The 22,987-nt window shown below is 19.7% G+C and overlaps 1 protein-coding gene across 3 annotated transcripts in view; it reads left to right on the top strand.

Annotated features, from left to right (window-relative positions):
- The window catches only part of LOC102681098 (forkhead box protein O), a 344,280-nt gene that overhangs the window by 228,074 nt on the left and 93,219 nt on the right, over positions 1-22,987 (top strand). For all 3 annotated transcript variants that reach the window (XM_006623397.2, XM_006623396.2, XM_006623398.2), the window contains one exon: positions 744-1,062. In XM_006623397.2, coding sequence (XP_006623460.1) covers positions 744-968 — 225 coding nt within the window. In that variant the 3' untranslated portion in view covers positions 969-1,062. The remainder of the gene's footprint in view (positions 1-743; positions 1,063-22,987) is intronic.

The raw sequence follows: 22,987 nt of genomic DNA, 5'->3' as shown, positions 1-22,987 counted from the left end.
AAAAATATAATTTTAATTAAAAAATATAAAAAATAATTAAAAAATTTGGAAATTATGAAGATATATGTCGTTTTTTTGTTTTTATTTTTTAACAAAATTTTATAAATATTAATATACAATAAATATAAAATACAGTAAAAATTTCAGATGATACAGTAGAAGAAGTTTAAAAAATCAAAAAAATATTAATATATAATGTATGTAATGAATTAAAATTAATTACGAAAATTAAATATGGAAAATAAATAATAATATTTAGAAATGAGTAACAATATTAAAAATTCGTCATAGTATCATCTAATTGAATATTTATAAAAAAACATTTTCAAATGATCACTATAAAAATTTTACTATATTAAAATATCACTATAGAAATTTTTAGAAAAGAATTTAATAATTATTTATATATAATTATTAAAAAAAAACTGTGATCTAACAATAAAAAGAAATGAATATTATAAGAAAAAATATAAAAAAAATAATTGTTCTAATATTCCTTTAATAACAATTTATTTATTTTGATTAGTTTGTCTTTCTATTTACAAAAATAAGAGACTATTGTATTGTATTTGTATTTAACACGGGAGAATCGCCTCTACTGAATCGTATCTATTGAAATCATAAATTTACGGATTTTATAATTGAAATTGGACTAGCATCAATTTTGTTATGTATCACTTCATCGAACATAATCAATCATACAAATATTCACCAGTCATTCAAAGCAAAAAACATAATTTCAGGTGATCAAACACGAGTTGTCGATGGATGGTACGTTAGATTTCAACTTCCAACAGAGTGTAATGGGTACGGCTGCAATCCAAGTAAGCGACAATAACATCGGTCAGAACGGCGCCGTTTCACAGAACAACGTGATAGGCACGACGACAACCGGAAACGCGACCGCAGGTGTTTACGTGAGCACCAATGCGGCCACTCCTGCTGCACCCCCCTCTTGGGTTCATTAGCAGTGGGCCCCACTGCCCTCGACATCCTCATCGTCCTTGTTATCGATGGTACTAGACAGACAAGAAGACTTCCAGTTTGAGGGACAGTTCATCGGTGAGTTAAATATGATTTATATATGATAAATGAATTACTTTATGATTCAATCCTCTTATGATACATTATTAAATTATTAAATACAAAAGATGACAAAAAATATGTATATATATAAATATTAAATTTGTTAAAATGAAAATCTTAATATCGATGTTTTCAATTTTTTCATTATTTAATGCATATTGAGTTAAACCTTATTTGTTTGAATATATTAGTCAATAAAATAATTTCGTGAATATAGTAATATGGATTATTTTTAATTAGACTTTTAATTAAGATTTATTATCTCTTCCAATCGATTATATAAAGGCATTAATATGAAAATCGTTTAATGTTAGTGAAGATGATATTTTAAGATGTTCATAAGTGATGAGTAAACTGTAAATCTTTATGCATTTATGTAAAATTTAAATCTATAAAAATGCAGAGTACATGTTATATAGAAAAATATTATGTATATTATAATATTTGAAAAATATAGTACATCTCTATATAAACTCTCTTTTTTTTCATAAAACATTTGCGTAAACATCTGCAATCTAAAGATGAAGTATTACATCTTTCTTGATAATTTGATTCGTACTTTCAAAAAGATAAGTCATCTTGTATGTATCATCATCTAATAATATTCAGGTCGATAGCAAATGATTCCGTTATCCCGCTAGTTTGCAAGTACAGAGAAATTTACGATCTCGAATAGCTACGCTTTCTCTCCTTAAAGCACCTAATATATATATAATAGCGATCGAACATTTAATGTTCGAAGCTTCATATTTTCATATTTATTTTTATATGTTTCTATTAGCTCGAATAATAGTAACTAATTATTCGAAAGATTGAAATCCGTGTGTTTTGTTGTTCTGACAACTAGACAGAATATAATTCACAATTGTTTTCTGTTCAACATATATAATTTTTTTTTTTAATATAATTCTCTGTAGTATGATTATTTTTACAATTTAAAGATATGATTTTACATTCTATTTTACATTCTATTTTTTCATACATATAACACATAAAAGATATAAAACATATAATACATAATTGTTTGCAAATCGACTATTTTATATTATAGAAGTGATCACCAAAATTGTATATTGTTAAACAAACTAAAACACGCTGTGATTTTTAGTGATTTTCAAGATTAATATAACGTAAATGTTTAAATTTTATACATAAATAGACACATATAAATGTCTCTTTGTTTATAACAAAAAAAATTAATTGCAGTTTATTATTTTTTAAAAATTTTTTTTAAATTTTATGTTTATAAAATTTTTATTAAAAAAAATGATAAAATAGATACTACAAAAAATTGTTTTTTTTTGAAATTTTCTTCTTTGAAATTTTTTTATATATTTTTCTGTGCTGAATCAAAATTTAAAAATTGCTTACTATATTAAATTTAGAAGATAAATGAATAAAAAGTATTTTATTAATTTTTACTATATTTACGAAATTATTTCAAAGAAAGAAATTTTTTTCTCAATATTTTTATTAAATATTTATAATTATAATTTTCTTCTACAAAATAAAATTTAATTTATTATTAAAGAATTTTTTTATCGAAATATATTGCTTCGAAGTTATTCAGTTATTTTTTATTTAAAAAAAAAAAAAAGAAAAAAAAGGAACAAAAAGAAAGTTTATTAAGATTTGAATTTATTGTTTTTACATAATAAAATAAAAGAAATTAAATAAATAAATATAATAATTTTAAATAATTTTAATTTATGTAGTAAAAATGCTTAAAAAACAAATATAATATTTTTTAGTATTTCCTTTATTTATATGTGTTAAAAATGTTAAAAAATTATTTCAAAATGACATATTTCGGCAAAAAATTTTATGATGATAAATTAAATTCAATTTTATAAAAGAAAAATAATACTATTTGATACGATTAATAACAATATTGAAAGAAGAATCTATTTTCTTTAGAATATTTTTATAAAATATTTTATATTGATTAGATTCAGATTCAGCACACAAAAATACATAAGAAATCTATTCTTAAATAACAAAATATCAGAAATCTGTTTTCTATTTCTATTTTATTACTTTTTTTTATTCATTTTACACATAAACAAATCAAGAAAAAAGAAAGAAGAAATAATTCTAGAAAAAAGATATTAACTGCGATTGATTTTCTCTTATATTATTAAGAAAAAAATATTAAGAAAGATATATAAAATTTAAAACATTGTATTGATCAGGAAAAAAAGTGAAAATTATATCATATAGATATATCATATAGAATGTAAGTATTTTTAGAGACATGCACTCTAAAATGACACAAGATCGATTCTTACTTCAATTCTTTTTTACCGATCTTCATTATTATATCAACATATTGTATGAATATACAATTTTTTAAATCTAATTTAATTTTAAATCTACTTACTTTTTATATTTTCAAATATTTTTTTTTTTTTTGAATTTCATATTGCATGATGAGAATTATATATCATATATAATACTAAATAAGCATTAAAAATTTATATTATAGTTATATCTATAATCCTTGTGATATTAGACAATTTTTGTTGATATTAATAATAAATAAACTGAATATTAATTTATTTACCAAAAATATGTGAATATATATACAAAAAATATACAATAAATATGAATGATTAAGTACTGATTAAGTATATGATATACTTGAATTACTTTTACGCGATGGATGTATAATATATAAAAAAAATCACATAACAATTGACTCGCAATAAAATATAAAATTTGTTTTATATCAAAGCAAAATATACAAAATATACAAAAAGCAATTTAAAATATAGAAATGCATTCAATAAAAATATTTTATTTGTATGACTGGGAATTGTATAAAAAAATATCGAATAAAAAAAGATCCAAATATACTTATATATACTATATATATACTATATATACTTATATATACTTTATATGTTTTAGGAGAATTAAAAAATAAACATAATTGCATTATTCAGTATATTGAAGAAAATATGAATTTAAAATATTCATACAGGATGCGCAAAGATTTTTAGAATATTTCCTGCGAACTAATTAGTTTGCGCAACTGTATTAAAGTAAACGTATTAAAGTAAACGTATTAAAACAAAATTATATAAAAATAAAAAAATATATTAAAAGACTATGTAAAAATAAATAAAACGTATTAAAAAAATCATATATAAAACAAAAATATCATGGAAAAAGAGAACTGTGAAAAGAGACATATGTTAAAATTAAACGTAATATTAAGTTTTAACAAACATTTTCTTATCGTATAAAAAGAGATCTGCATATTAAATGTTAAATATAATATTAATAAATTATTATAAACATATTAATATTATTATTATAAACATATTAATAAACATTTTATAGATATTTTAATATATTTTTCGAATTATTATATAGTATTATAATATAGTATTATAATACATTTTCTCTAAATTCTTTAAATCACATGATAAATTTTTTTCTAATTCTTTACAACATAATAAATCGTAAGCGTTAAAGCAAAAATAAGCAGTACAAAAAAGGATCGATCTGAAATCAAGAGAAAATAATATTTCTACATCGAAAAAATTGTGGAAGTGTCGGAAGTATTAATATGATTTCGTGTAAAGAAGTAGCATGTTATTTTATCACTGGTTGCCAAAAGCTGATATCAATCCAACCCGAAATAAAAATATTCTGATTCGTACAAGAAAGATAAAACCTTTCTATTTGATCGAATGTGTTGTAGAATGTATATTGTATATTTATTCTATTTGTTTTATACATCAAAATATTTTCCCAGACAGAGAACAGTTAAAGAACAGAAAAATACGTTTTTACAATCGAAATAATAACATAGATTCATTTATGTATTACATTTACTATTATTGAAAACTTCATTTTCTTTCTTTCTCTCTTTTTTTTATTTCTTTCCTACAGGTAGATTTCATTTAATAATTTCATGAAAGTTATGTTAACTCTAAAAATATCTTACGTTACGTATCTTTACTTATTATTGAAGTTGTATCTTAAAATTTCTTTTCTAACTCTTTTCTACATTAAAATCTTTTTATCACTATTTCCCCAAAACATTTCATTATTATCTTTCCTCGTTTCATTGTATAATCTATATCAAGAACAGAACTCAAGAATTTAACATTCTCATAATACTGTTGAAAAAGCTATTAAAAAGGTATTATATGGTAATTATATCTGAAAAAATACTACTAAATTGTGACTAAATTAGTAATTATAAGCAAAGTAAATATTTCAAAGAATGCTAATATACATAACTTCAAAAAAAAAATGGCAATCATTATAATATACATAATATAGAATGTCCCATTTAAATAGATTTGCTTGAATATCTGTCAAATTATTAATGATACAAAAAAAATATTTCAAATAAAAAATAAATAGTTTCAGAGAACATAAATTTTATATGATTAATTTTGTTCTATCAAGATCAAAATAAAGGACAATTTTTTTAAATTATATAATTTTTATTGCATTATTAGAAACCGCTCATAATTTTCTAATAAAAAAGATATTAAACTATTTATATTGAAAAATCCTTAATTTAAAATATATTTTAGTTTAACTTAAAGTCTGTAAAACCCATAGATAAAAGATAAAGAGAACATATACCATAATACTTCGAACATATACTTCGTTTTTTATTTTATGTTTACATACAAAAAAATAATCAAATTATAGACTCCCTGAAATTATTCAATTTTTATTTAAAATATTTTTTTCTTATCAATAGTTTGATAGATATTTGAAAAGATCGATTTAAAAGAAGATACTCTATATGTGTTAGTATGAAAAGCCGAATATAGTATAAATGTATAATGATTAGTGAAAAAAATATTAGGACGTTAAATACAAATCATTATCTTATATACAAAAATAATATTATTGTAGTAATAAAAAATATTACATTTAAAGGATATATTTTTTTAAAAATTGGAGAAAATGTTCTTCCTATTTTGAAATCTCTGATTCCAGATTAGATTTAAAAGAAAATTCTTCGACAAAACTCATTGCAAAGTCTTTACGTTCGGTACATTCGTTGAAATAGTAATTTGACGTGTTACTGTGAACATTTCCTTTGCTATATTCTATCATAGTTTCTATATTCTAAATTTTATTAATTTAATATTAATCGTAAAAAATATTATGAATGATATTTGAATTATATTTTTATTGTTTTTAAAACTGAAGTAACATTTGAAATGTGAGCAATGTTATTAATTATATATATTATTAATTATATAAGCTTTGCTAATTATTTTCGACACATTATTAGATATTGATTTTTTATTTTTGTTCATTCATCATCCATAATTTCACTTCCAAGATAAAATGTATTATTATTTTTTGATTTGGAAAATAAGTATTATTTCTTTTTAATTACCCATTAAAATCACATTTTCAAACTTGATATAAAATTTTTAAAATGTTGTATTTGATAAATTATATCTTTCATATCATTATATCATTCATATATTATATTCAAAGAATCATGTAGATAATGCATATCATGCAAATAACTACAGTCCATTTTGAATTATATTATAACATTCTTTAAACTATGTATAACACCCTATAAACTATGTATAATACCATTTTATGTTATTCTTTGTAACTATTATTTGAGTATTTTGATTTAAACTCTGTTTTTTCGAGTCTCTGTTATTTATTTGAAATCTCTATTACTGTGTAATCTTTGTCGTCAACTGCGAATCTCCTTTTTCATGTCGTTGCAAGTTCTTTTTGTGAAAAATTTTCTTTCTTTTTCTTTTTCTTCTTTTTCTCCGCATTGCTTTTCTGAAAATGAGATAAAATGTCTTCTAAAATGGAAAGATGGACGATAGTTTGGACAATCTTATAAAAGAAGTTACAGGATGCATGTCCGATACGGAAGATGTCATCGAAATGGGACTATTCGAAATTTTACGATTTGTTAACACAGTACTTAGTATGCAAAAATTGAAAAGTTCAATTTGTTGTTTAATCATCTAACAAAAATTTTTTAACTTTTTAATGTATATAATTATATATAATTTATATTAATATTTTTATATCATTATAAAATATCTAAAGAAATTTTTAGTCTTTTCATTATTAGATTAATTTTTCCAAAATTTTGGAATGTATTAAGATCTATTTTATTCTTTTTCACCTTTTTTTATTAGATTTTTTTCAAATGAAATTAAGATTGAAATCTTTTTATAATTTTTAATAATATATAAGTAAAGAGAGATAGAAGATATTGTAGTATCTACATATATATATAAATATGTATGTATCGAATAATATAAATTTGGGAGAAAAATTTTAACAAAACGATTTAAAATCAATATGTTTCGTAGTTTTCAAATATATAATTTATTTATTACATAAAAAATAATGCCATAGAAAGTTAAATTTCTTAAAAAAATATATATATATATATATATACACGCTATAAATTTTCCAAACTGAAAATCGAAATAATTATATCACTATTTTGTATCGATAATAATTTCAAATTTGTTTCTATGAATATAAATATAAGATCTATATCTACATTACATTTCTATTTTTATATAAGTTTTTCAAAAACCATAATAATTAATAAAAATAATTAATAAAATCTATCTATTTTCAAAAATGTAAATTTTTAAAAAATCTTTTATTTAAACTTTATAATTGAATTATCAATGTCAAGCAATGATACACATATATATTTTCTTAGGAAATTTAAAATTTAAACATTGTTGCTTGTACTTGATGTCATTTGTCATTTTTTAAGTGACCAAAAATAATAATAGAACATTTTTTCAGAACGTATTATTTAGCTTTTCTCTAGATTAATTCACAAAAAAAAAGAATTTTTTCTTATTTCACATACATTAACGGATTCCACTTGGATTCCACGTTTTCGAGTTTTCTTTATTTTCATTCTACGTGCGACAAAATCATGGGAGAGTTACAAAAAACAAAATCGCAACAAATTCCAACGTACAATCAGTGTTATGTATCCCGGATAAAAAGCGGTCGACTCGTAAGCTTTCAATATGTCATGATTTTCGGAATTATACGTGAGTTCGTTTAAAACCAGCCCGATTAACGCGAATCAACTTATTAGTGCTCAATATTCGCAAATCAGAATTACGATTCGTTGGCTTTTTTATCTTTTTTCTTTTTTTCTCTTTCTCTCTCTTTTTTTCTTTTTATTTCGATTCTCGATGAACTCGAAGCTCAGTAGCCAGAGGATTACCAATTACGCATAAAAATTTGTAGAATTTTTTCACATTATATACATTAATCAATCTTCTTCAGATATTGCATTTTTAATTTTCAATCGCTGATTAATCGAGTACAATCAAAGGCATTATGTGGATGTTGGATAAATCCTAGATATAAAGAATGTTGTAATCACTGTCGAAAATTTACTGTAATTTTATAAAGTGATTCTATAAAGTATTTTTTTAAATCTTTTAATAAAGAACTGAACTGTTTTTATATCATTAAAATTATTTTATAGGAAAATATTGAAAAATATAAAATTGAACTTGAATTAGATATATTGATACGAGATTGATTGAACAATAATGTATACATGTTTATATCTTGAAAACAAAAGGAAGAATTTAAGAAAATCGAAATAAAATAATAAAACAAAAATTATCATTATCTGAATTATATATTTATTTTTCAATAATCATTTAAAAAATTATATAAATATCTTCCAATATATGAGATGATTTTTTATTCCATCACTGAAATATTTCGATATATATAATATTTCTAAATTTAAAATTTAAAATTTAAAATTTTCCTCATTTAATTATCTATAATGAACATTTTTAAAATCTTTTTTGAATGAAAAAAAAATAAAATTCATAAGTTGTTTAACTAAGTAAATATGACGTTAATTTAAGTTTAAAGTTTAGAATGTAATATATATAGAGGATATTGCGTGTTTATCTTATTTTTACTAAAACATACTTTTTATATTCTTTTATTTTGAAATTATGTATAAGTATACATTAATTTTCAACTGATCTTTATATAATCTTCTATAAAACTTAAATTATATTACGATTCAAACTACGATAATATATAAAATGATAAAAATAAAAATATTTATTTTGATTTTGTTTTTACTATTGCTTGCATAGAATGGAACATATGGAACATAATATATTAAATTAAGCCATTAAATATTAAAATTACAATTGAATAAGAAAATTACTTGAAGTGAAATAATTACATATGTAATTTATCAAATTTATTAAATATATATGATGTATATATTTATATTATAATACAATAATACAATAATGATGAATAAAAATATATATAATATGATGTATGATGATATGTATGATAATAAAATATTATTGATTATAATACAATAATATATAATATAACATAATATAACATATAATAATATATAATAATAATAATATATTAATATACATAATAATAATAATAATATAATAATATATAATAATAATATAATAACATAATAATAATATATTATTATATTATTATATAAAGTATATGGAACATTTTTAAAAGATTGATTTTAGAGTACAGTTGCATTATAAAAGAATTATATTGATATTCATTTAATGGCTAAACCTTTCATCATCCAAAATATTTTGATTAAAAATTTCCAGAATATTGTATTATATCAAAATGTACATTTAGATACATAATAACAAGCAATAGTATATTAATTGGTATTAGTATATATTTATATTGGTATTAATTTATATTTATTGGTATTAATTATATGTAATTGAATTTATTGTTTATATAATAAATAACATAGATGTGTATTGGTGATAAACTAAGTTTTTCAACTAGTGATAGCTCATTTGAAAATGTAAACTTATAATATACATATATAGTTTCTAAAAACCATATAATTAGTGATTTATTTCAATTTATCGGCCATGTAACAAAAAATCTTCATATCAATAATAACTGTGCAATCTATGTTGGAATAAATCTAAACAATAAATTTAAATTAGAATTAAAATTAATAAAGAGATAAGATTTATCATCGACATAAAATTTTTCAGAGATCTCGTTATTGAAATACTCTCTTAAATTAATGAATATATATTTTTATATTTATAATAAGTATAAATATATAATATGTAATGAATATGTTTATATTATGAAACAGAATTTTATCTAGAATATAACATGGTAATTATTTAATCTTCTTCACCAATTTATAATTTTACATTTACATTATATTATTTCAATAGTTTCTAACATTTGAAATCTATTTTAATCAATATCAATTTGATAAAAGATGATTAATGATAGAATAAGAATGATAAAATAAAAAATTCGTTTCATCTTTCTTTTCGAATTAGATAAAAATATAATCTTATATGTTAAAATAAAATTATAACGTATTTTATATATTATAAAATTAAATTATATTCTGATCCAAATCCAATATCTGACAATTGCATAATATTATTAAAATGCTTTTTTTAAATTAATTTTTAACAAATAATGAACGACTAAAATTTTTACGAATTACTTAAGAACATCACTTTTTCTTAAGATTAAGATCATTGAATGGAATTGAATTCCATAAATTGTATCTATAATAGACATATAAATTTTTGTTTGATATGTTAAAAATTAAGTTTGAACAACGATTTTTATGTATAAAAAAAGTTTTTATTAAAAAAAGGTTCTTCTCTGATAATATATTTTAAGATCATTGAAATCAATGAGATATGACTTTTTGTATGATTATTTATAACTATTTATTATTAATTTTTCGAAGGACAAATAATATATTTCTCAAAGAAATATTTGATCAATCGTGACGTTATTTCATTTGTTAGAAAAAAATTCAATAAATTTTTATATAACAGGATTTTATACAACATGATAAAAATATTATTATAACAATTTTTTTATAATATATATATGTTTTTTCATAAGATAGCATAAAACATTTTGCTATCTTAATATGAAATAAAATTTGATATGTTAGAATAGTTATATTAATTATATTATAAACATTTTATTTATTCGTAATATATAGGAAAATTCTAAACGAAACACGTTATTAAAATTTTATAACAATTTTCTATAATATGTGATTTCATTAAACGTATAATATATTAATCTTATGGGAATTTATTCTAATTTTAAGCAGGATCACTCTACTGCGATTATTTTGCTGTTTTTGAATTTTATGTCTTTATATTTTTTTCTTACACTTATTAGAATTTTATTTATATCAGAAAAATATTTAATTTCGCATAAAGTTAATTTAATTATTAATTTCAAGAAATGTTCTGTTTTAAATTATATTATAATTTTATTATACTATAGTTATAATTTTGTTTTGAAATCGCATTTTAATCTAATTCAATTTATTAAATAATTACAAAAAAAGATTTATTTCATTTTTTATTTCTTAGTATTAGTTAGAATAAATAAAACTGTCTACAGCAGAACTAAATCAAGAAATTTAATAATCTTTATCATATTTATTATTGTATAATAATATTGTTTAAAAGATAATTTCTATATAATAATATTCTATATAATATATAATAATTTCTATAATTTTTAATGATATTTATTTTGAATCAATTTATTTGATTTGAGTCAATTTGTGAAAAAAAATGTAAACTCATCAATAGTATTTTCAATGACTCATTTATTCCAAACGGCAGTCGCCTCTAATTTTTTATATATTTATATAACACAAAAGTATTTGACATGTTATATCGATTTGGATCGATTAAATAATTTTTGTAATTTGAAAAATATCCAATAATATTTTGCGAATATCAGAATTGTGAATTGTGAAACTCTCCAGAAATTCTACATGTGTCATTCAATGTCCAACGATCGGCGAAGTATAAACAAATCACGAAAAGAAATCGCATAATATAGCACGATTTATAGTAGTGTACATGACAAATATGCATGTACACCGTATTCCATAAAAAGTCTATTGATATCTAACAAGTGAATGAAGAATGGTTATCGAATATGACCACAACGAACAAAATTGAAAAATGATTATATCATGTTTTGAGGAAAGTTTTCGGACCTTTGGTTGTATACAATAAATGAAAAAATTTATCTTTTTTTATTAAATAAAATTTAAATTAAATTACAATAAAATTTACTATTCGTTTAAAATATACTACATTGCTGATCTTAATATTATACTATTGTGTATGTGTGTATATGTATGTATAAGAATTAGTTTACAATAAATAAATTCTTGCGAATATGATTAGCAGATAATTTTCGAATAGCTATTCAACTTGAAATTTTTAAGTTTCAATTTTATGAAAATTTTAAACAAATTTTGTTTAGATTAAAAAATTTTACTTTCAAATAATAATACTTTTGTTTGTTAGAATAAACCAAGCAAATCATGTATGCATTATATTTTTTTATTATATATATTTTTGTTAAAATATAATATATTTAACGTTTAATATTTGAGTTTGAAAAATGTTTCCAAAAAATTTTTTTCAATTTATAAAGTATTATTTAAATTATTCATTTTTTATTTTACGAATAAATTTTTGTTTAATTATATACTTTTTAAAATAGTTGAAATATTCTACTATACTATCAATAAGATAAATAATATTTTATTTTTATAACTATTTTGTTATAGTTTTATCTAAAATTTACATACATATACATTTATATTATATATATATTACATACATATATTACATTATATTATATATATATATATAATACATTTTATTATATTTCAAATTAATTATAATATTTCCTATTTTTTTATAATCCAAAAATTTAATTCTTTTATATGTTCTACATGAAAATTATAATTAATATCTAACTAAAAAATAAAAAAATATAAATTTTAAATTTATATTAAAAATTAATGTCATTATATGTTTCCTGTCTTTTTCCTAATCACATTGATTCAAGTTTTTTTATGATTACAATCAAATTCAATCGATGAGTTATACATATTTTTTGCCTTTTATCTTATGAAACGTATATGTCATGATAGAGTTGAGGCAAAGTAAAAAAAAAAAAAACTCTTCGAAGACTCCTGTAATTCGTTTTTCAATATCTTCCATGTTAAATAGACCGTAGTAGTTCAGCGTCGCGCACCATGGGCAACCACTACTTTTTCACGTTACCATACAGATTTTATTTTAGAAGTTATCCTTCAGCGTGTCACAACGCTAATTTACCCAACAACGCAAAAACGATATGTACTTAGCTGCTCACCCCTTTAACTGTGATGATGAAGTTTTTTAAATTAATCTTGTAAACGTTGATAAAATATAACAGGCTTTAAAATTATATTTTTTATTTTACTTGTTTATTTATATTTTTTATCAGTTGCATAATTAAATAAGTATGCATAATTAAATAAAAGTTTTCTATAAAAATGTTATCTATAAGACAAAAAAGTAATAACCTTTAATTCCATTATATAATATAATTTTAAAATAGAAGGAAATGTAATATTCTTGTTAAATATCTCAAAATGTAAATTAGATATTAATATATAATGAATACAAATTTTAATAAATATATAATAAAATAAATATATAATAGAATAAATATATAATGAAAAATTATATTTAAAATACATTCATCCATGTTAATAATTGTATATATAAAGAACAAGATAATTTTTTTGATATTCTAAAGCAACTTAATCTTACTTTAAAATTACAATATAAATATTTGCTAAATAGTAAATAAATAAATAATAAATAGTAGTAATTATTTTTTATTTTTTAATAATAATAATAAACTTTTTAAAAATAATATTGATCATTAATTAATTACTTAAAATATTTCATTACAATTTATAATTTAAATTCAAAAACACAAAAAGGCGAGTATCACATTGAAGATAATTATAATATCAGAAATTAAAATTATTAAAAAAAATATTCGTAAAAGAAACTTCCACAAAAAATATTAGAATTTCCATAAAAATATTATTTTTTGTAATGAAAAAACAAATGAAAAATTGTGATATATTAGGCATATAAAAAATGCATAAAAAAATAATTGTTTATCACAATTATACTATAAAATAATTTTTAATTCGATAAAAAATCTTGTGATTTATATTAATAACTTAAAATTAACATTTTGTAATTTTTAACTTTTTTATATATAAATAAGTTAATTTTTTTTATTATTATTTTATTTATTATTATAATTTAATTTTATTTATTATTATAATTTAATTTTATTTATTATTATAATTTAATTCAATAAATATTTTAATTTTTTATAATATGATCAGAAATGATAATACTTTTTTCACTTTTTATTTTTTATTAATAATTTGGATAATAATTAAAATACAAATAATTAGATAGAGTAAAATTTGATAATATCAAATAAATAAATAATATTTTGATATTATAAAAATTTATATATTTATATATTCTCTAATCTTATATATATTTTATTTTATAGTCTATTTTACTGTAAATATAATGATAAAAAGTATGTAATATAACAAAAACTATAATAATTAAAATGTAAATATGTTTCTATATATATAATATATTCCTATATATTATGTGTATATTAAATATATGACAATTAATTAAAAATTTTTATGAAAAATACTAATCACAGCTTTAGTTCTTTACAAGTTTCAAAATATATAATGAATGTTATAATATTAATATATTAATATAAAATAATATATATTAATAAAAAATAATATATAATATAATAATATAATAATAAAAATATTAATATATTAATATATATATTATGTGATATATGAATAGTGAAGGTGTTGTTTTAGAAGATATAACAATAAATTATAGTAATTTGTTCCATAAAGACAAAATTTGTTATAATTTCGTTTTGTTATATAATATATAATTTTTAATCTATATGTAGGAACAAAAACGTAATGTTCTTTTTCACTAAGAATGTTGAACAAATCGTGATGTAGCTAATTAGAAAACAAGTCAAGATTTTTTTAGCTGACTAAGAAATCTTGACTAAAAAAGTTAAATAAAACAAATATGATAGCACATAGAATAGCAACTGATTAATTAGTTCGCGGTTTAATTGATTAAGTAATTTGATTTAGCTACGATTTGTTTGCTATTATTTTTTTTTAAATAATTCGGGTCCAAGTTTCCTTCGAAAAAAATCCTTCAAATTTCTTTGAAATTCAAATTGTGAATTCCTGCTGAACCTCATAAACGCATTCATTTATTACATAATTTGAATACATTTAACGTATTAAATTTTTTATTTAAATAATATTAATTAATTATTATTTTAATTTAAATTTTAATTTATTTTTTATTCTTTAATTTAAATGTTTAATTTATTAATTTATTTTTTAATTTAAATTGAATTATTATTAATTGGAAATTGTAAGTAATATTTTACTTTCTAATATTCTCTGATATTATAGAATATAATCAATATTTTCACTTCGCATATTTTCTTTCAAATCCATTTTATAATTAGTGGACAATCAGATAAAAGATATTTCTATATATCGATATATCGATTATATAATATTATTAAATATTAAAATATATCATTTGAATAAAGCTATATTCGTTATTTTATAATGGCTTCTAATAAGGATATGATACATTGATTCAGAAGTTGAAAAAATCATTAAAACTTAAAATCAAAAATTTTATACAGATATGTTTAATTTATAAAAATATTACAAAATTGAAATTAATATCAGCGCGAATTGCGAACTGATTTCTGTGGGAAAGAAAGTGCGAAAACTCATATGTCTTTCATTCCATAAAGAAACAAATCATAATAATAAAATCAGATTTTTATAATTGAAATTTATATCAATATGTTCTAAAAAGCTTAATGTTCGCTATTGTAAAAAAAGTTATAGTTCATTGCATTTAATAAAAAGAAAGTTTTAAATCTGTTGAATGATTATCGTTGAGAATAATTGACTGATTTAATACACGTAATACATAATTTAACATTTAACATTTAATATATGTAATCAAATTATGAAAATATTTATTTTTCTTTATAAATTGTTTAAATACTTTAAATCATATATTAAAAATGATACGATTTCAGTTCATAGTCACATACTTTTACTTCTTTCAACTCCTTAATAATTTCAATTTTATAATTTTTTTATAACTTAAAAATCTCTGCACAAAATTTTTATTTGAAATCTTAAATCTCAAATTATGCTACATATTATAAAATTATAATAAAAAGTATCTGTTTAAAATCTATAAAAATTACTTATCTAAATCACTCTTTTAAATTTAATAGCAATAAATATAAAATAAATAGATGTAATATCAATTTAAAATAAAGTAGAATGTATGATATATTATATATATAATATATATAATATTATAATATATATAATTATTTATGTATAATAATATTAATTTTTTATATTTTATTTAAATTAATATATTCTTTTGTAAAAGAATTAGAAATTTAAAATATAATTAAAAAATTATCTATATTTTGTTTTTAATTATTAGTTCCAAATTATTATATATAATGATAAAAATGTTAATAAAATAAATATTATATTTTTTCATTAATTAATGATTAAGAAAATATAAGCTAAATGTTTTTTATTAATAAAAAATATAATATAATTATTTCCATATTTACATACTTGAATAATTGTGCACCAATATTCCTGTGCTCTTCTCTAAAAGAGTTCTTATATCAAGCTTTTAAATCAGTAGTGATCTATTGAAGAGTATTTTGTTTTTCTTGTATTGCAGTTTGCTTATTACAAGGATAAAATGCATCAAAGGAACCATGGGTTGAAAGTCAATTGTTCTCTTGAAAATTAATGTTGAAGTTTCATTACTCCTTGCAGTGACTTTATTTATAATGTAGTTATTTGTATGTATACACTATGTATACTTTCTAGCCAAGCTCAGAGAAAGTAACTATGCTATTAACAAAGCAGCAAATTATCCTTCAGCTTGGAAAATGTAATAAAGAGCATAAGTGAACCAATCAATGAAAAATTAAAATCGATATTTTAAACTATTCGTAAAAAAAACTTCATAAAAAGAAAGTTACAATAATAATTTAAACTCATTTTAAAGCGTAAAATTTCTACATTCTAAATCTTGAGTTTGTTTTTTCTAAGATATTTTTATATTATGTAGAAAATTAAAAAATTATTTTTTTGTTTAAAAATTTGAAAAATTTAATCGATTGTAAATAAAAAATTTTTTTTCACGATTCAGTCTGCAATAAACTTGAATATTGAAATCTCTCCTTTGCAAATAATTAAACTCTAAATATTAGAATTAAATCAAAATTGAAGAAAAAAGTTAAACTTTCAAAGTTTTTAACTATATTCAAAATTCAATAACTTGGTAAAAGAGAATCAGACATACAGCAAGTTTTAGAAAATTTTGATTGAAGTCATTGTTAAAGGGAAGTTTCAATTTTCACGTTTATTGTAGATTTAGTCACACAAAAAAATTTTTTCAAACTTTACAATTTATTAAATTTGTCAAACTTTTGAAAAAAAAACTATTTTTATTATATGATATTTTATATGATATAAAAACATTATTATTTGCTACATATAATAATATCTTTGAAAAAAAAATAGAACTATAAAAATTTAAAACTTTAAAAATGAATTCAATCTTATTTTTTTTAATATATATAATAATAATCAATCTATTTTTTTTTTATCAATCATAACAATTTAAAATATTTTTCGAATATTGGTTCATTTACGATCTTTATTGTATATCACGCTTTTGAAAAATATTGGAATATCGCATTTAGAAGAAATTCCATACCGATATAATTTTTAATCTATATTTTAGTTTATATTTAATGTTGTTCAACTTGTCTTTTCGCTCGTGAATAAGGGTGTGATTATATGAAGCAGTGAGAATCGAGGATAATAGCGAGATGATCGCAGCAAATTCAAAGCAATATAATACAATTCGAGTGTAGCAGCAAAGAGAGCAACGTTTTTGTTCTTTACTTTCTACTTCGCCTTCCTTGCAACTTTTTTCACTACCTCACTATAATCTTGGGCTAATATTGAGGGTAAAACAAGTTATAAAACTAGTAAAGTGGAAGTTTGAGATTTCAGGCTCTGAAAATTGCCAGATGAAGACAGTAAAAGTGGTTCAATTCTCTGGCGAATTTTCACATATAGAAGAATACATGATGTCACTGTCGCTCCTAAATTAGACAAAAGCACGTCACGTGATGTACTTCTAATATAGTAGAGAGAGTGTAACATCACGTATTCTCTTCCTGACAAAATTCTCTGCAGAAAAATTGAGCCATTTTTAGTACAATAACAATCTACACTATTCGTCTAGCAATCTTTGACTCTACTTGTAAGCCTAAGACAATGTTTAATTGTTATCCATATGGATAGATGGATAAAGTTGCCAGACAAAATCTATATTTTCAATAAATGACATTACATCCTTATTTCAAAAAAGTAGAATGGCAAAAAACTAACTGAAAAGGAACTAATGCCAGATTAGATTATATCGTTTATAAAATATATACATATAAGGTTATATATAATTAAATCTCACGATTTTCGTTGTCATATATGACAGTATAGCATTGTATATCGTTATTATACAAAATTTAATATCATGATAAAGCGACGATGATAAAAATTATGACATCATAAAATTATAATTTACTATTCCGTAAAAATATATCTTAATATGGTAATATATACTCTGATGCAATAATCACATTGTGTTATTTTTTCTCAATCAGCTTTTTCTCTTTTTCATTTCCAAAATGAATCATGAAATTTTAGAATCATGTCTGGCAATGTTGGCATCTTTGGTATTTGTGACTAACACAAAATTTTATTGTTGGATATTATAACATATAAATTGCCACCAAAACTTTGGATATGGAATTTTGGAAAAAGCTATCTAAAAAGTATATAAATAAAAATTTGAAAGGAAAAATTACTATTAATTATATTTTCAAGAATTATTATATTTATCTATTATATTTATCTATTATATTATATATTATATATTATATTACATTTACATTAATATTTACATTTATTATCTATATATTTTGAATAATTCAAAATATGAGAAATTACTTTTAAAAATTGTTTAGAAAAATTAAAAATTTCTGATTTATTCCATTAATTTATCTTTTTTTTTTTAGATATTACATCTATTAAAACAAAAATATAAGCACGGAACTTACAAATAGATAAAAGATATATATAATTTATACGTAGATAGTATTCTTGGTTTGATCTGTCTTTGCTTGAGAATTATTCGTAGTATCCTGTCTTTTGGGAAAATGTACAGGATATGTAACCTCGGAAAATAGAGAATAGAGATATTCTAGGTAAAGAACGAGGGAAATGGGATGAAACAGAGATCGAGATTCAGGAATGAGAAGTTGGGATGACCAATTTATCATAGATACAATTATTCGTCTCGGCATACGACATTTCAAAAGATTCGGTACTGAAATTTATGTACTAAATTGAGGTACTTCGAATTGCTGCAATTTACATGAAATCATGAAATGCAGTAGTAAGTATAAAAAGTGAGAAATTTCTAGAAACTTATTATAAATATAAATAATAAATATAGGGAAGAAAAATATAAAAGACCAAATGTATTTTCTACAATATTTTTTACTTAAGTAATTTATAATTAAAAATTTTTTTTCTTATATTAAATTATATTATATTAAATATCAAGATAGTTTTAAAACTTGTTTATGTAAAAATTATTTAAAAATTTTATATTTATGTAAAATACTGCATAAAGAATTTAAATATTTCATAGTTTTGAAAAATATTTAATTTCTTTTTTTGTAATATATTGTAAAATAGAATTTATTCAAAAATTTCGTTACCAGATATTTTTCTTTATCCAAAATCAATATGATATTAACATAGATCAATCCATAATTTAGTAAAATTATTCAATCTATTGGTATTTAGTAAAATTATCATCTACATTATAAAAATCTTCAAATTTATAAAAATTTATTGTAAAAAAAGTTTCTAAAGAAAAAAAAAAAGAAAAAATAATTTTATTGTATTTGTTATCAAAAATATCATAATTAAAAAACGATTTTTAAAATCATTTACTATCCACTTTTTTTTAATTTTAAAAAAAAGTTTAAAAAAAATATACATTTTTTGAAGAAAAAACTGACATAATAGAATAAACTAAAATGAATCATAAAATTGAAAAAAAATATGAATAATAACAATTCATGAAATTTTAAGTTTATAGTTTTTAAGTTATTCAAGTATTGTAAAAAAATTTCATAATTTCATATTCGATATATATATATATATAACAATGCTATAACAATAATAACAAAATAAAAAAAATGAATTGTAAAGAATAAATTAAAATTATAATAATGAGAGAGAAATAATAAAAAACAGATTTTAAGTATATATATATATATACATAAAAATTATGAAAGTGTTACTCATTTCACATACATGACATTTTAATATAAATACAGTAAAATAATAGCGTTATTTTTCTTAATTTATATTATCCGACAATGTAACATCTTGAAGCATTAAAATATGCTTCCTCATATAATGCATATATAATGCATAATGTTTGAATATGTATATACTTTTTTGCATTTAGTCAAATGAATTTTAATTATTAATCAATTAATTTATTAATCGAAATTAACAGAATATGATAATGTGATAATAATAAAATAAAAATATACAATTTTAATTATTACAAAAAAATATTAAATAATTAAAAAGCTCGAAAGTAATAAAAGTGCAATAAAATCAACAAAAATATGTAACAAGTCTGCAGTTACTAAAGGAATATATTTCATAAATAATATGCAATATGTGTAATATTCAATATGATAAATATCAATATCAAGAAGTTTAACGAAGAATCCAAAAAGTAAATTTAGATTCTTGAAATTTGAGACTTCAGAATTAAATGAAAGATTAAGGCTGGTTTTAAATCTTTTTCTTTTTGTCATTTACAAATAATGTAAATAAATAAATAAATGATTATTAATATTGAAAAGCTTATATTTTTATATGATTTAACAATCAAATATCAAAATTTAACAATCAAAAATATATGTGATTCTTAAATAAAAAAACTATCAATTATTGAATATTTACTACTACAGTGATGTAAGAAAAGAAAAAAGAATAATTTTGATATTCGAAAAATATTTTATTTTAACAATTTGTCTTCTTCAATTGTAATAAATCATTGAATTGTAGATGTTCATCTGTAACATAAAACATAGGCATATAATATATTTAGTATGCAAGCACTATTTATCATACTGCATTGCATATTCTTCTACACTATTTATAAGATTATAATGAAAGATGAGTCGTATAATGAAAGATATTTTCAATATATAAACGTAACTTTCTATAAATGTAACTGAATAATTTTTTCGAAATGTGTAATAAAATGATTGTATAAAAATTACGAAATGTATAAAAGTTATAATTAGTATGTATCAAAAATACAATATTCGAAATACAATATTATGAAATTATATGAATTTTTAAATAGTAATTATTACAAGTTACTAAGTTTTGTATTTTAATATAGTTTTAATATAGGTTTCATCTAAACAATCATCTTATGACTATTGCATTTCAATGTAATTCTAATATCAACTAATATCAATTCAAAAAAAAAAATTTAGAAATTAAATTGAAATTTCTTCTTCCATCTTTCGTTTAGAGAATCAAAAATCATTTTCTCATCAGAATCAAAAACCTAATCATAATTTTATGATAGTTATTCTGAATAATTTTTAATACTAATGAACAATTTCTACACAGTTCATATATACAATACAATTTCTTCATACTTCCTGTTATTCATTTCGTAAACATTATTCAATTGACTGTGTTTAGAGGTTGGAGACCTTTTCTTTTGTTTATAGTTTAAGAGCATCGTAGCTGAATGTGTAATATAATATGATAAGAGATGATCACATACCGATGCAATCAGTACAACGTTGTCACAAATGCCTCGTATAGAATTCTATAATATGATATCAAAAGTTTTTTAATAATTTCAATATAGAACCAATAATATTCAATTTAATGAGATACGTTTCAATAACTGCATCGCATAAATAGGATATCGATTTATAATTTTTAGATTCAAATATATAAGAAAATACTAAAGTTTTTGCCTGATTTTACATGCTAAAACTCTCAATTCGGCTATAAATCCATGAATATTAACACTTTTACATATTTTAACATTTTAACAAACAATAATTATAACAAGTTAGATTTGATTTAGTTTTGATGTAAGTTTTGTAATTGCAACATCGATTATATGAATATTATACAATTTTATCACCGTTTTATTTACACTTATTGACTCGTATAATATATTTCGTTTTCTTAAACTATAGAAAATAAATATTTTTGATGGTATTAATCATTAATTTAAAATTATTGGCAAAATGATATATATATATATATATATATATATATTATATAAATAAAATTCAAATTATTTTGAAAGTTTGTATCTTGCATTAACAATAGAAATATATATAAATGTAATAATAAGTAATAAATTTAATAAAATTAAATTAATTAAATAATACTAAAATTAAATAGTAATAAATAATAAATTTTTTAATAAAATTAAAATTATAGATATTAATAAATATTAATATTTAATAAATAACAAATTAATGCAATTCGAATTAAATCACTAGTTATAAGAAATAAAAAAAAAAAATCCTAGATATTATAATTTACGAATTAACTTGACATAATATAAAAGTACAAATACTAGATATTATTAAAAAGTATGAACGATTTATCATTTATTCTTATCAATGTTGATTAATGGCGAAATCTTAATAAGCTTGGTGATATAATTCAATTAAAAGCATT

The sequence above is a fragment of the Apis dorsata genome, unplaced genomic scaffold (assembly GCF_000469605.1).
Source record: "Apis dorsata unplaced genomic scaffold, Apis dorsata 1.3 scaffold_887, whole genome shotgun sequence".
NCBI classification, from domain to species: Eukaryota; Metazoa; Arthropoda; class Insecta; order Hymenoptera; family Apidae; genus Apis; species Apis dorsata.
This window is presented reverse-complemented; position numbering and strand designations above follow the sequence as displayed.